This window comes from Cherax quadricarinatus, chromosome 23 (assembly GCF_038502225.1).
Source record: "Cherax quadricarinatus isolate ZL_2023a chromosome 23, ASM3850222v1, whole genome shotgun sequence".
Classification (NCBI taxonomy): Eukaryota; Metazoa; Arthropoda; class Malacostraca; order Decapoda; family Parastacidae; genus Cherax; species Cherax quadricarinatus.
The window spans coordinates 33,586,549-33,601,830 of NC_091314.1; the positions used below are offsets into that span (position 1 = coordinate 33,586,549).

At 40.0% G+C, this 15,282-nt stretch overlaps 1 protein-coding gene across 1 annotated transcript in view; it reads right to left on the reverse strand.

Moving 5' to 3' along the window:
• Nucleotides 1-14,354, reverse strand: part of LOC128685711 (nuclear receptor-binding protein homolog) — a 157,413-nt gene extending 143,059 nt beyond the window's left edge. Inside the window, exons 1-4 of the mRNA XM_070088064.1 lie at nucleotides 14,137-14,354; nucleotides 2,464-2,594; nucleotides 1,585-1,679; nucleotides 906-989 (exon numbers count right to left, since the gene is read on the reverse strand). Coding sequence (XP_069944165.1) covers nucleotides 906-989; nucleotides 1,585-1,679; nucleotides 2,464-2,594; nucleotides 14,137-14,316 — 490 coding nt within the window. The 5' untranslated portion in view covers nucleotides 14,317-14,354. The remainder of the gene's footprint in view (nucleotides 1-905; nucleotides 990-1,584; nucleotides 1,680-2,463; nucleotides 2,595-14,136) is intronic.
• Between the last annotated feature and the right edge of the window lie 928 nt (nucleotides 14,355-15,282).

Here is a 15,282-nt window from a genome sequence, read left to right on the forward strand (position 1 = left end):
AGGAAATGTGTGCAAAGTGGGTTGAACTGCAAACCTTTATGGATGAAAATCACCATAACACAGCTATTGCAAGCCGTGCTGGTGACTATTACAATGACAATGTTGTGGCCCATTTTTGGCAAATCTTAAAGGAACGGGAGGTACAGACCTCTATGGACAGATTTGTTGTGCGACAGAGGTCCAGTGACTCTCAAGCTGGTCCTAGTGGCATTAAAAGAAGAAGGGAAGTAACCCCGGAATAGGACTTGCTACCTCAAGTCCTAATGGAAGGGGATTGCCCTTCTAAACAATAACTTCCACACTCTCCCCTCCTCCCATCCCATCAATCATCATCAGATCTTCAATAAAGGTAAGTGTCATGTATTCTATTCTTAGTAGAATAGTAACTTTGCATGTCTTCAGTTTGTGTGTATTAAAATTAATATTTCATGTGGTAAAAAAATTTTTTTTCATACTTTGGGGTGTCTTGCATGGATTAATTTGATTTCCATTATTTCTTATGGGGAAAATTAATTCGATTACGATAATTTCGACTTACAATGAGCTCTCAGGAACGGATTAATATCGTAAGGTGGGGTCCACTGTATTTCTTCAGTCTCAGGAAGGTTTAGAAGTAGAATGACCTTGATAAAGAAGTGACAGAAGTAGACTCCATACATAGTTTCAAAAGTAGGTAAAATAGGGTGCATGAGGCTGGGAGAATAAATATGGCAAGAAAGTTGAGAGGCAGGGTCAAGAGCTAAGAATCAATCCCTGCAACCATAAAATGGCAAACACACAAGCAAGTAAACACAACACACACAATGCAACACAACACACACACATATATTAATAATGTGTGGCAATTAAAAAACTAAATAGAGCTCAGTATTAAAAATAATTTCAATGAATTAAATACTACCTACTTCCATATTCTGGGGCTATGAAGTGCATGTTCTTCATGTCATCTCTGCAGGTTTTGACGTGGGAGTGTATCTGATCCGGTGCCACTGCAAAATAGGACCTTTGTCAGTTTTTCCTTCCTTCCGTGACTTGAGAAGCGCAACCCTCAGTGTTCGGTGAGCTGTTGATGTATCAGAACACACCCTAGTTGTCTAAGGGGAAACATTTGCCCAGACTTACCAATGTGGGTGTCCTGTTCCAAGCAACCAGGATGCACTGAGGCCACCCCCAGCTTACCGCCCCCCCATCAGCCAGACTCAATCACAGCCACGCTCACATTCCCCTGGTTAGTCCCTGTGTGAACGATGCTGTGACGCAGAATGCTGATGACTAAACAGCACTGCAAATCTGCAGATGCTGTTATGGGATAAATCAAGTGACGGACAAATGAGGGACATAACTACACTCATGGACTCTGGGTCACACCCTTGACAATGACATTACATGCATGACAATTCTGCCAGAACAAGCAAAACCCAAACACAAAGTCCCAAGTCACATCACAGCTTTTATGTAATATACTCTCAAGTTTCAACTTCGGGTAGCACCCATCTCAAGCCACTATTTTCTTGAGAAAATAATCCTTACTGTCTAGTACCTTAAAACTACATCAACCAAAAAGTATTTGGTAAATAACTTTACCTGAGCCAATCTTGACGAGGCCGTTGTGCTGGATAAATATGGTGTCGGTGGTGAGGTTGCCGTGGATGATAGGGGGGGAGCACGAATGCAAGTAACTGTAACAAATATAATAGTGAATGGTAATAGGCCTCCCAGGTAGGCTTTTGCAGCAGATCCATCATAGCCTTGCCTGGGAGACACTCCACATCACCCACTCATTGTCCCAACTATGGTCAGGCTCACACAATGTGCCCTGCAGTAGTTCATGGTTAATAACAGCACACACCACCTGACCCCTGTGATCAGGCAATGACCGGCCTGAAGAGAGGCCAACAACACAGCGTGTGAGACACCAGAGTGAGGACTGACATGGTGGGTGAGGGAAACTCCTGGCCTCGCACGCCACAGGACTCCTCCTCCTCCTCCTGTGGCCCCGCCAGCTCATGGGCTGCTGGCCTGCCAGACTGCCGGGGCCACACAGCCTCTGTTACCAGGGAGAAACTTGGAGGAAAACTCAAACTGGGTTAATGATACGAGGGAATGAGTCCTGCATGTGCCAGAGGACTTGTATTAAGGGAAAGCTGCCGTAATGTATTAACTGTCGTTCTCAACAACAACAAATAAGAGAGAACTTAAAGATATTGTACAATAATGGCATCAGTTCAATATAAAATGAATACATATGTACATACAAGCATATTCAAAACAATATCTTGCAGCAATCTTTTCTATGAACAACATCCACTAATTCAGCTCGCACTCCAATCAATAAGTTCTACTCTTTTAGTTTAGGTTGAGGACTGTGTACATAACCTGGGGCCTTCAGTAACCAATGGTCAAGCCTGGTGACTATCTAGCTGCTAGCCTGAGCCAGGAGAGTAGTGTGTCACAGTAACATACCTGAGAGCTGAGAGGATCTGTGTGCACCAGCGTTTCCAAGACTGTAGTGGTAGCTTCTTTACATTTTTTTTGGTTAACTTCAGAAATTTTTTGAGTGACCCTGAAGACATATATTCTGTTATGAAGACAACCTGAAATGAAAATATCATAAGCATAGCAGTTGAAAAGGAACAAAAAATTAAGGCCTGTAATCCCTCAGTATCCACGAGTTTGCATCTCTGAAGTCTCCTAATCAATGAACATTGTTATACTGCATATTCTACTGCCCATGACCCATGAACTAAGTTTGTATATCAGGGGATAATGATGTTCACTTCACCTAAAATTCATCTAGCAACTCTTCTCTCTGTAACATCTGGATGCTGTACAGTGCTTCCATGTACCATTTCTGATGCACTTGCTATTAATGAAAAATATCAACTGAACGAAGCATCACAGAAAAAACAAATTTAGAATTATGTTTGCATATTTATGTAGGCAGGATACATAGTTTATTTCCCTACTTCTTTGGGCCAAATGTCTAATTTAAAAAAATTGAAGTTTACAAAGCACCCAAATTTGTGAATTGAGGCAGGCAACACCCATGATGGATATCTGGACTACTATTGTATGTATTTTAGTTCAAATGCTGACAACTCCAGGATTCACTGTTCCCATGGTGCAGTCCCAGAAGTTACCCAGTTGATGACTCAATCAAAAAGGCTGTTGGCACTAGTTGCATGCAGTCCACCATATGCACTACAATCTGGCTGATAGGGAACTACTTTGAGGAATTTATCAGGTTCTCTCTTAAAGACAGCTAGGGGTCAGTAAATTCCCTTTGTTGTAACATTTGCTATAATCGTCCATTTTAATCATCTTAAATTGAAATCTCCAAATAGCAGCATGTTTGGGAGCAAGTCTGAAAGACTTGCAAGGCAGTACAGGTCGGCCATCACTAATCCAGCAATCAGTTATCCGGTTCCATCAGTAATCCGGCACTAATTTCGGCTAGCATAATTTCAAATTTCATCATAATACTAACTTAAATCGTTACACTGACTCAAATTTCATCATTATACTGACTCAGAAATTGTGCAGATGGTTGTAAATCCATAGCAGTGATGAAAATGACGAAGATGTAGCAGAAAGAGTCTCTACTGATAGGTTAAGTAAGTGAATTCTAACCTAACCACTCTGTAATCCAGCAAACTCACTAATCCGGCACACTACAGGTCCCAATGATGCCGGATTAGTGATGGCCAACCTGTATTCTATTTTAAATAGGTGATCTTCAACCTGCTGGGAACTTTTATCTAGTTATTTATATAAAACAATAATAAATTTTATTTTTACTGCCAAAACTTAGATTACATGCATTATTTGTGGTATTAAGTAGCTCAGTGCAAATGCAGACCAACTCTTCCTCACAGTCTGCTTTTCTAGTTGCATCTCTATGGATTGTACCCAGGTACAGTATCCTCACTTCACTATCAAAGTAATCTTTAATATGGGTCTATGAAAGCTACACACATTGCATTTGCCTCTGATTTCTACTGTTTAATTTGATAGTTTCCTTCATGGTCTCTTGTGACCAATGATTTATTTTATTCTGACTGTGTTAGATAGGTCACAGGGAGTTCAAAAAGTTTGTTCCTTATTCTTGCATCAATACAGTATATAGTATTCAGCATCCACAAATTTACCATGTGCGAGTTTTTCTAGGCATGCATCCCTCAAGAATACTGGGAGATTACAGTAAGTCTATTCCTACACTTAAGTACTGTACTCTCAAAATATTTTTTTAATATAAACTGCATATTTTCATAAACTGCATTTTGTTTGTAAAATAATAAATAAAATGATACAAATGTTATGACAAATATATTACTTCTACCACTGTTATTTCTGCATAACAATGACAATACTGGACCACTTTAATAATATACAACCAACTATGCACAACTAACTACAATATTACCTGTTAATAACAAATTAAAGAAAATATATAAATACTACACTGTACTGTACAGTGTAAACTGTTATTTTATTTTTTTTTTTTATTATCACACCGGCCGATTCCCACCAAGGCAGGGTGGCCCGAAAAAGAAAAACTTTCACCATCATTCACTCCATCACTGTCTTGCCAGAAGGGTGCTTTACACTACAGTTTTTAAACTGCAACATTAACACCCCTCCTTCAGAGTGCAGGCACTGTACTTCCCATAAAGTCCGGCCTGCCGGTTTCCCTGAATCCCTTCATAAATGTTACTTTGCTCACACTCCAACAGCACGTCAAGTATTAAAAACCATTTGTCTCCATTCACTCCTATTTGCCTGTTTGTAAAATAATAAATAAAATGTGATACAAATGTTATGACAAATATATTACTTCTACCACTGTTATTTCTGCATAACAATGACAATACTGGACTCACTTTGAACCTATCTTTCATATGACAACCAACTATGCACAACTAACTACATCCTCATACCTTACCTGTGCACACCCTAATATCCACAAATTCAGAAAAGAAAATATATAAATCTTTTACTACACTGTACTGACATATCCTTGTCTAAGTGTAAACTGTTATGTCTCAATATTAACCATCACCCTACATTATATGATATTCTTAGAATCTACAATACAGTGGTACCCCGAATTTCAGCCATAATTCGTTCCAAAATGCTGTTCGAGTGCCATTACCGAATGAATTTGTTCCCATATGGAATAATATAAATTAGATTAGTCCGTTTCAGACCCCAAAAATACACTTACAAAAGCACTTACAAAGATACACTTACATAACTGTCTGAGTTGGGAGTTGCTCAAAATTCGAGGTACCACTGTATCTGGAAAGAAACTAACTACTGCAAGTTTATTTTTGTCCAGTCAACATGAATGTAACTAATGTCATGTGGGTTTTAGCAAGAAAAATTATTGCATCCCTTAACCCTTTGACTGTCGCAGGCCCCTTTCTGAAACTGTCATTCTATGTCGCAAAATATTCAAAAAAAAAAAAAAAATTCTTATGAAAATGTTAGGATTATTTTACTGAGTGTTTTAAGCCTAAAAATTTTTTTTTGCCATCAGTACTTACTGAGATATAGAGCCGAAAAGTTGGCAGAAAGTGAGGTGCGTACGGCAACAGCGGCGACTGCCGCCCACCCAGTATTCTTTTATTTACTCTAATTCAAAAGTTTCTTGTATTTCCCAATATTTTTCTTTTCCAAGTAACTTATGTGGCCTATGAGACCAATATAAGGTGCATTGCTCAAATATACACTCATTGTTTACAACACAATAACTGAACAAACTTTATCACTATTAGTTTGTGTATAAAATTTGTTTACACAAACAAACAATACAAAACAATGTTTATTACTATTGTTCCATAATATATATACATATGTACAGTCACTGAACACATTCCTAGAACTGCTGCAGCTTGTGGAACTCTTTGAAACATGGGTATATGCAGAGTGGTACTTGACACTCCTCACACATAAAATGAGTGTCTCTGCGTGTTTGTGGGCGTTTTGTGGTACGTGTACATACATAACACCTCTTCTGAGCATTTTTCTTGGCAGCAGTAGGAAGCAGTTGTATGGGGTAGTGATCACCAGGCCTGAAACGAGATGGCATGCGTTGGTAATTTCGTGGGCACTGGTCTATTGCAGGTGTTGCTCCTTGGTACTCTGCGATTATTTGTCTGATTACTGACAAACAAAATTCACCATATTTTGGCGCTTTGTTGGTCCTCAACTTGTATATGTTACAAGCATTTAGCATGGAGATATCAACAAGATGGAAAAAAAGTTTTACATACCACTTACAACTCTTGCGTACACAATCAGCAAACCCAATCTGCATGTCACATTTGTCCACTAAGCGCATATTGAGGTTGTAGTCCATGACAGCTGCAGGCTTTAGAATGGGTTCATTGGTCTCTCTGTTGTGCCTGCCACTGTGTGCCATTTCGTTTCGGTGAACTGATGTCAACAATGTGACATCACGTTTGTCATGCCACCGAAATGCCATGATGTCATTGGCAGGAAAGGCTTGCACCTCACCTCTGCAAGTGCCAGTGTTGAACCTTGGCATATGTTTACGATTACCACGCACTGTGCCACACACATCTGTCAAGTTCACTTGCAAGAAATCACTGAGTAAGGGGCTTGTGTACCAGTTATCAGTAAAGAACATATGCCCCTTACCAAGATATGGTTCCATCATTGTTATAACGACATCACCAGAGATACTCAATAACTTCATGGTATCTCTCAAGTATTACTGCCAGTGTACACAATGATAACCAAAACTAGACCACTTCTGCAATCACACAGTACAAATAACTTTATACAAAAGCGTTTCCTCTTGCTTGGTATATATTGCTTGAATGAGAGTCTTCCTTTGAATAAAATCAAGGACTCGTCAATAACAAGCTTCTTGAAGGGATAAAAATACATGCAGCACTTCTGTTTCATGTACATAAACACATTTCAGATCTTATATAACCTGTCGGCTCTGTCAGGCCTGGTTTTGTCTGAAAAGTGTAACATACGTAACAGTATCAAGAAACGATTGACACCTATACAGTGGACCCCCGCATACCGTTGGCATCACATAACGATTAATCCGCATACCGCTTGCTTTAATCGCAAAAATTTTGCCTCGCATACCGCTTAAAAACCCGCTCACCGATGTTCGTCCGAGACGCGTCCAATGTGCGCCCTCAGCCAGCCTCACATGTGCCGCCCGTGCCATTGTTTACCAGCCAGCCTCCGCGGTAACATCCAAGCATACAATCGGAATATTTCGTATTATTACAGTGTTTTCGGTGCTTTATCTGGAAAATAAGTGACCATGGGCCCCAAGAAAGCTTCTAGTGCCAATCCTACAGCAATAAGGGTGAGAATTCCAATAGAAATGAAGAAAGAGATCATTGATAAGTATGAAAGTGGAGTGCATATCGCCGACCTGGCCAGGTTGTACAAGAAACCCCAATCAACCATCACTACTATTGTGGGCACCAGAAAGGCAATCAAGGAAGCTGTTCTTGCCAAAGGTTTAACTGTGTTTTCGAAACAAAGATCGCAAGTGATGGAAGATGTTGAGAGACTCTTATTGGTGTGGATAAATGAAAAACAGCTAGCAGGAGATAGCGTCTCTCAAGCGATCATAATCGAAAAGGCTAGGAAGTTGCATGAGGATTTAATTAAAAAAATGCCTGCAACTAGTGCTGATGTGAGTGAATTTAAGGCCAGCAAAGGTTGGTTTGAGAGATTTAAGAAGCGTAGTGGCATACATAGTGTGATAAGGCATGGTGAGGCTGCCAGTTCGGACCACAAAGCAGCTGAAAAATATGTGCAGGAATTCAAGAAGTACATAGACAGTGAAGGACTGAAACCTGAACAAGTGTTTAATTGTGATGAAACAGGCCTGTTTTGGAAGAAAATGCCAAGCAGGACCTATATTACTCAGGAGGAAAAGGCACTCCCAGGACATAAGCCTATGAAAGACAGGCTTACTTTGTTGATGTGTTCCAATGCTACTGGTGATTGCAAAGTGAAGCCTTTATTAGTGTATCACTCTGAAACTCCCAGACCGTTCAGGCAAAAGAATGTCCTCAAGGAGAATTTGTGTGTGCTGTGGAGGGCAAACAGTAAGGCATGGGTCACTAGGGACTTTTTCTATGACTGGTTACACCATGCATTTGCCCCCAATGTCAAAGATTACCTAACTGAAAAGAAATTAGAACTTAAGTGCCTCCTGGTGTTAGACAATGCCCCTGGTCATCCTACAGACGTGGCAGAGTGACTTTATGGGGACATGAAATTCATTAAGGTGAAGTTTTTGCCTCCTAATACCACTCCTCTCCTGCAGCCCATGGACCAGCAGGTTATTGCAAACTTCAAAAAACTGTACACAAAAGCTCTGTTTGAAAGGTGCTTTGTAGTGACCTCAGAAACTCAACTGACTCTAAGAGATTTTTGGAGAGAGCACTTTAATATCCTCAATTGTGTAAACCTTATAGGTAAGGCTTGGGAGGGAGTGACTAAGAAGACCTTGAACTCTGCTTGGAAGAAACTGTGGCCAGAATGTGTAGACAAAAGGGATTTTGAAGGGTTTGAGGCTAACCCTGAGAGGATTATGCCAGTTGAGGAATCCATTGTGGCATTGGGAAAGTCCTTGGGGTTGGAGGTTAGTGGGGAGGATGTGGAAGAGTTGGTGGAGGAGGACAATGAAGAACTAACCACTGATGAGCTGATAGATCAACTTCAACAACAAGAGGCCAGACCTGAGGAAACTGGTTCAGAGGAGCGGAGAGAGAAATTGAAGAAGTTGCCTACTACAAAGATTAAGGAAATCTGTGCAAAGTGGCTTGAAGTGCAAACCTTCATGGATGAAAATCACCCTCACACAGCTATTGCAAGCCGTGTTGGCAACCTGTACACTGACAATGTTGTGAAACACTTTAGGGAAGTCATAAAGGAACGAGAGGTACAGGCCACTATGGACAGATATGTTGTGCGAAAGAAGTCCAGTGACTCTGAAGCTGGTCCTAGTGGCATTAAAAGAAGAAGGGAAGTAACCCCAGAAAAGGACTCGACACCTCAAGTCTTAATGGAAGGGGATTACCCTTCTAAACACTAACACTCTCTCTCCCCTCCTCCCATCCCATCAATCATCACCAGATCTTCAATAAAAGTAAGTGTCATGTAATTGTGCATGCCTTTTTCAGTTTGTGTGTATTAAAATTAACATTTCATGTGGTAAAAATTTTTTTTCATACTTTTGGGTGTCTTGCACGGATTAATTTGATTTCCATTATTTCTTATGGGGAAAATTCATTCGCATACCGATTATTTCGCATACCAATGAGCCCTCTTGCACGGATTAAAATCGGTATGCGGGGGTCCACTGTAATGTCACTAAAACCTGGAGTTGAAATCAGGTGTTCTGTTGCCCAGTATGTGGTGACAGTGTGCTTATACACATGTGGCATAAGCATTATTGTGGCAAAAAACAGGTACATCTCTGCCACAGTTGTCTCCTTCCACTGGTGTAGCCGTGATCTTGGCGAGAGAATTGTATTTGCCATGGTGTATTCATAGTATGTGTTGGTTTCCCTGACAATGATGTCCATCAGGGGTTCATCGAAGAATAACTCAAAGCATTGCAGTTCACTAGCATTGTTCCCAAGTGGACATGATGGCTTTATTCCACTTTGTGTTTCATCAAAGTCATGGGGACTGGGAACAAACTCGTCACCTTCCTGCCAATCCAAGATGCGGTCTGCTGGTGGGTTCTCGATATTGTAACGTGGTTGTGGTTGTGCAGGTTGTGGTTGTGTAGGTTGTGGGAGTGTGGGGTTGGGTGAGGCTGGTTGTTGTTGTGCAGAGTCAGCAGCGTGGGTAGTAGTGTGGCCCGCTGCTGGTGCCACGTGGGTCGTGCCACCATCACTATCACCACCACTGCCTGCTGCCTCACTCACATCATTCATACCCATCGTAACAATATCATCATCTTCACTATCAGGTCATGGTGCAGGGCCAGGGGATATGCTCCCAGAGTTTCTCCTTCCCCTTGGAACAGCATATGAAACACTACCAGACCGCATGCTACGTCGTACATACTGCCACTTCACTGGGGAATATTCACCCTCACTGTCACAACCAGAACTGCTTTCAATAACCTTGAAATCACTATCACATTCACTGCTAACATCTGGGTCTTGTACACGACCAAATAGTTTCGTCTTACGTCCTGGTACAGGTGAACGTGAATGTGAACAAGCTGGCCCAGCACCAGAGGTGGAAGGTTGTGGGTCATCTGGGTTTTCATCACTAATTACGTTATCCTGGGCACTTTTTTCGGTCACACTCACTTCAAAACCCTGGAATTCACTGTCACTGACATTTTTATCGCTGGTAGAGCTATCACTTGGGAACAAAAGACCTCCAATCCGCCGAGGAGCGAGATACTTCTTACCGCGAGGCATGGTGAAAATGGACTACCAAGATGGCGTTCCCACAATGCACCGCTGAGTCCCAGATTTTTTTCACAGGGTGCACACCCACCACTGAGACCCATTCTCTCTCATGTAGGCCTACCAGGTCTTTCCCGCTTGATTTGAAGCCGCTAGAATTTATGCGTATAAATACGTCAGAAACAGTGGCACATAAGACGTATTTATACGGCGTAAACAGTCAAAGGGTTAATGACTTTTAATTATGCAACACTATGCTTTGTTAAGAGTTAAAGAAGCAGTACTGGTACATACTAGGATCAATATAGCAATGTTATAATGTACCTACAAGTCGGTAAGGACATGTGCAGTAGTTAGGTACAGTGGAACCTCTACTTACGAGTTTAATCCATTCCGTGATCTTGCTAGCATCTGGATTTGCTCGTTTGCAGAGTCAATTTTCCTCATTTAACCCTTAAACTGTCCAAACGTAGATCTACGTTCACGTGCGTAGCGCTCTGACCTTGATTTTCCCCATTTGAAAGCATGTAAAAAAAAAAGTAGATCTACGTTCTGAGCCCCCCGCATGTGGACGTAGATCTACGTTTGGACAGTTTAAGGGTTAAATTAATTGAAATGGAATTAATTCGTTACAGTGGAATTCCAGGCACAACAAAATACTTCAATAATTTCCCTAATATCAATTCTACGGCTTATTTATCTATCACAATTCATCTATTGTGACATAATAAACAATATTAACAATATAGAAACATGATACATACACTAGAATGAATAAAATACGTGTCATTACGTATGTGGCTAGTGGTGGTGACAGCAGCCATTGCTGCTGTTGGGGTTTATAGGGCCACCAAAGTGGCCATTCCTGCTCCTGACTACATGTGTAGAGAACCTAGGATAACTCAAAAAATGTCAGACAGTGTGACTTATAATTGCTACACTCTTAATGCTACACTTAATTGCTACACACTGTCACTGACTCCTTCTGCTTTAGTATTGTACACATCATTAAAGTGGTATGCTGGTACTGCCTGGCCAAGTCCTTAACCCTCCACCTAGTTTGTTTATCTATGATTTCCTGCTTTAATTCCATGGAAAACATCCTCTTTTTCTTCTCAGCACTGTCCTTTGCACTTGCTTTCTTAGGACCCATGGTTAGAAACAAGAAATTTCACAAAATAACTGCACGAATTGTAAGGAAAACACGAGAATTCCCTCCACGGCGAGTGGAGTGAACTGCCATCTCATGGTGGCATTTGGAAACTCACTTATAGAATAGGGTAAAACAAGGTCTGCCACTGCTGCTTCAAGATGTCTGCCACTGCTACCTCATGATGTCTGCTCCCACTTTTGCTAGTGTGTTGAAGAGTTTTCCAATATGTGAAGGTTGAGGGGCAGTGCCAATCAGACAGGTATTGGATGGTGACATCATTTGTTTACTCTTGAACATCGCCAAAGAATCGAACATTTCTGCCACTTTGAGCTCAATTTCAAAGTACTTTCCGTCATGAAACTAATCAAAATCATATCTACTTCTGTAGGATATCTTCCATTCTATCAAATGAGACCAAAAAACGAGAATACAACCATAAAAACCCTATGAAAATATACTGCTAAGGGGAGGCTAATAGCTGAGAAGTGAACTCTGTTATTTATGGTCCGATTTCTTTCACTTTTGGTGTGCGTTAAAAAGCATCTTTCCAAAATACATTGCCCAAGTTTCAATAAGATAGTCCAACTAACAACTGAGATTCAATTCCCTAGTTCAAGAGCAAGAGCCCCTCACCAGTATCAAGAAACCTCCCTTGAGGCCTGCTCGCATCTGGAAATTTCGCTCACGTCTGGAAGCAAAATATCAACTGAGCGACTGCTCGTATCTGGAAAAACTTGCACGTGGATGCACTCGCAAGTAGAGGTTCCACTGCATCTTTATTCTCAGACTAAAGATGCCTAACTACTTATCTACATATTAACCCTTTCAGGGTCCCCAGGCCCTCTCCGAGACTTGTTCTCAGAGTCCCCAAATTTAAAAAAAAAAAATTATTTTTTCTCATGAAAAGATAGAGAATCTTTTCCCGATCATAATGACACCAAAAGTATGAAATTTGATGGAAAATTTACGGAATTATGCTCTCGCGAAGTTAGTGGTCTCGACGATGTTTATGCAGCGGGGATTTTGCCCAATTTAAGCCCTATTTTCGGACAATTCCAGTGTACTAGTTGACAAAAATCATAACTATTTCGCTAGAACTCCATTTTTTCTATCGAATGAGTACAAGAAACCACCCATTTACCGATTTCAACTATCCAATAAAGTGGTCATAATTTAGCAATTTTGCCAATTTCACACAAATTTCAAAAGATGCCAATTTCCGAATAGGGTCCAGAATAAACAAGAAAGACATTCCTGGCACTAAAATAACAAGTTCTCTGTTCGTTAGTCACATCCCCAGGCCCCTCTTATATTTCTTTGGCTTTCCATTTTTATTCTTACAAAAAATAGAAGATTTACTGTTATGCAGACTACTGCATTAGTGTAGAAATGGTATAAGTAATATCAGCGCACTTGTGAAAGAACATTACACTCACCAGTTGACCTGTATTGGATGCTTGGCATGATTTGCTTACTTTTGAACTTTGGTAAAAATCGAACATTTCTGCTACTCTGAGCTCAATTTCAAGGTACTTTTCATTGTAAAACCAGTCAAAATCATCTCAATTTTTGTAATATGTCTTCCATTCTATAAAATGAGACCAGGAAAACTAGAATACAACAATAAATACCATACGAAAATACAGTGCAAAGTTGCTGTTTTAATCCAAAAACACAGACAAAGTTTTTTTTCTCATTACACACTGTGCTGCAGGATTTTTTTTATACTGCACACACTAACCACATAGACCCATTCTTTCATATGTAGGCCTACCAGCTTTCTCTCACTAGATTTGAGGGCGCTAGAATTCAGGCGTACTAGTACGTCAAAAACCCTGGGGCGTAAGCCATACTAGTATGGCCGAAACCCTGAAAGGGATAAGGAAGGCAGGCTGTATTGCCTAACAAGCTGAAAATAGTGAATATTAAAGAAGCCAATTAAGGAATTTTACTTCTATAAATTTTAAGAAAAAAAAAAAGAATGCCCTAAAATAGGAAGGGTTCAAGAAACTATGCAATCCAAGAATCTGTGTAGTTTCTTGTTGAAGCTACACAATATTTTACTGATGATGCTCTCAGTGACCTTGTTAAAGCTTAAATGATTGTCCATAATGATTCTCATGAGGAAACCCCAACATCAATTAACGAAACAGGTTGGAAGGGTTTTGACATTTTCAATACAGTAATTGTATGAAGACAAAATCTGACTGACATGTTAACAGGTTATTGGTATACATCACTTAAAGAAGATGGTTTCTCTCTCCTTCTCTCTCACTAAAAAAAAAAAAAAAGTTTTCTTAAAAAACCTTTAAATCGTCCCCACGCTTTCCATCTTCTCCTGAGCCATCAAGCCCAGACTATACCACATTTTACAAAAAAGTATACAAATACCTATAAATAAAAAAAATTGTATATGGCAAAAAAGTCCATGGTAGTGAAAGTCATGTTATTTGCATCCGACAGGAGCTTGGGTACAATGTAATCAGATGTATAACAAGTTTCACTGTACAGAAAGTGAGAAACAAAAAATAAAATGATACACACCCTAGGTTTGTCGTTTTTACTGTCAATCCAGTATTTGTGTAGTTTAACGATGTTGGGATGGTCCAGCTGGGTTAGGTTGTCAAATACTAAACGGATTTTCTCTTCTTGCTCCCGAAAATTTCGGCGCTCACTAAACCGTACCTGCAAAATATAATGGGACTGTTCAATATCGGAAGACATCACTAAACAAAGAAAATACTGTATGGTACTTTCTTTAAACCTCTACTCACTCAATGTAACATGTTAAAAAACAATAATATAATACTGAATATATAAAGCATTTTTCAGTAAATTAAGACAAGGGGTAAAATTTCAACAAATTATTATTCAAGGATGTAGCATCAAACTCTTCGAATATACTCTATATATACATAAATATACACTTTGCAAATGTTATCACAATATAATGTGCATTCATACAACCTCTTTCCAGCAGAGAAAGACTTACAGGGGCTCCTCGTTATGAACATCTGAGTTATGAACAACTATAGCCTACTGATAGTTAACAAGATAAATTACTTTTCTCATCCATAGGATCAAATCTCACCAGTAAAATCCCAGGTGCCAATGCCCAAGCAAGTGATTACTTAAGACAGGAATTTCCCAACCTCTTTCAATCTTGCACCAACCGAGCCCACTGAAGTCACCACAATTATTAAATCATTTAAAAGCAAATCAGGAAATCTGGCTCAAGTCCCACCATTATTGTACAAACGAGCAGCTCATGTTCTTTCGTCTGCTATTTCATTACTCTTTAACAAATCACTAGAAATTAGCACTTTCCTGACACTACTCAAGATAGCAAGGATTACACCAATACACAAAGGTGGTGATCCCACAGATGTAAACAACTACAGGCCAATATCAAACTTACAGTTGCTATCCAAAATTTTAGAAACTCATGCACAAGAGATTATATTCATTTACAACAGCGCAAAGCATCCTCAGTCCCTGCCAATTTAGCTTCAGGAAACACAAAAGCACAAACAACACAATTGTAAAAATGCTAGACCTGCTTTACACAGCACTGGAAAAAAATGAATATCCACTGGGACTCTTTATTGACCTAAGAAAAGCTTTTGATACAGTAGACCACAGCATCCTACTCCACAAACTTGATCATTATGGTATAAGAAGCCACGCACT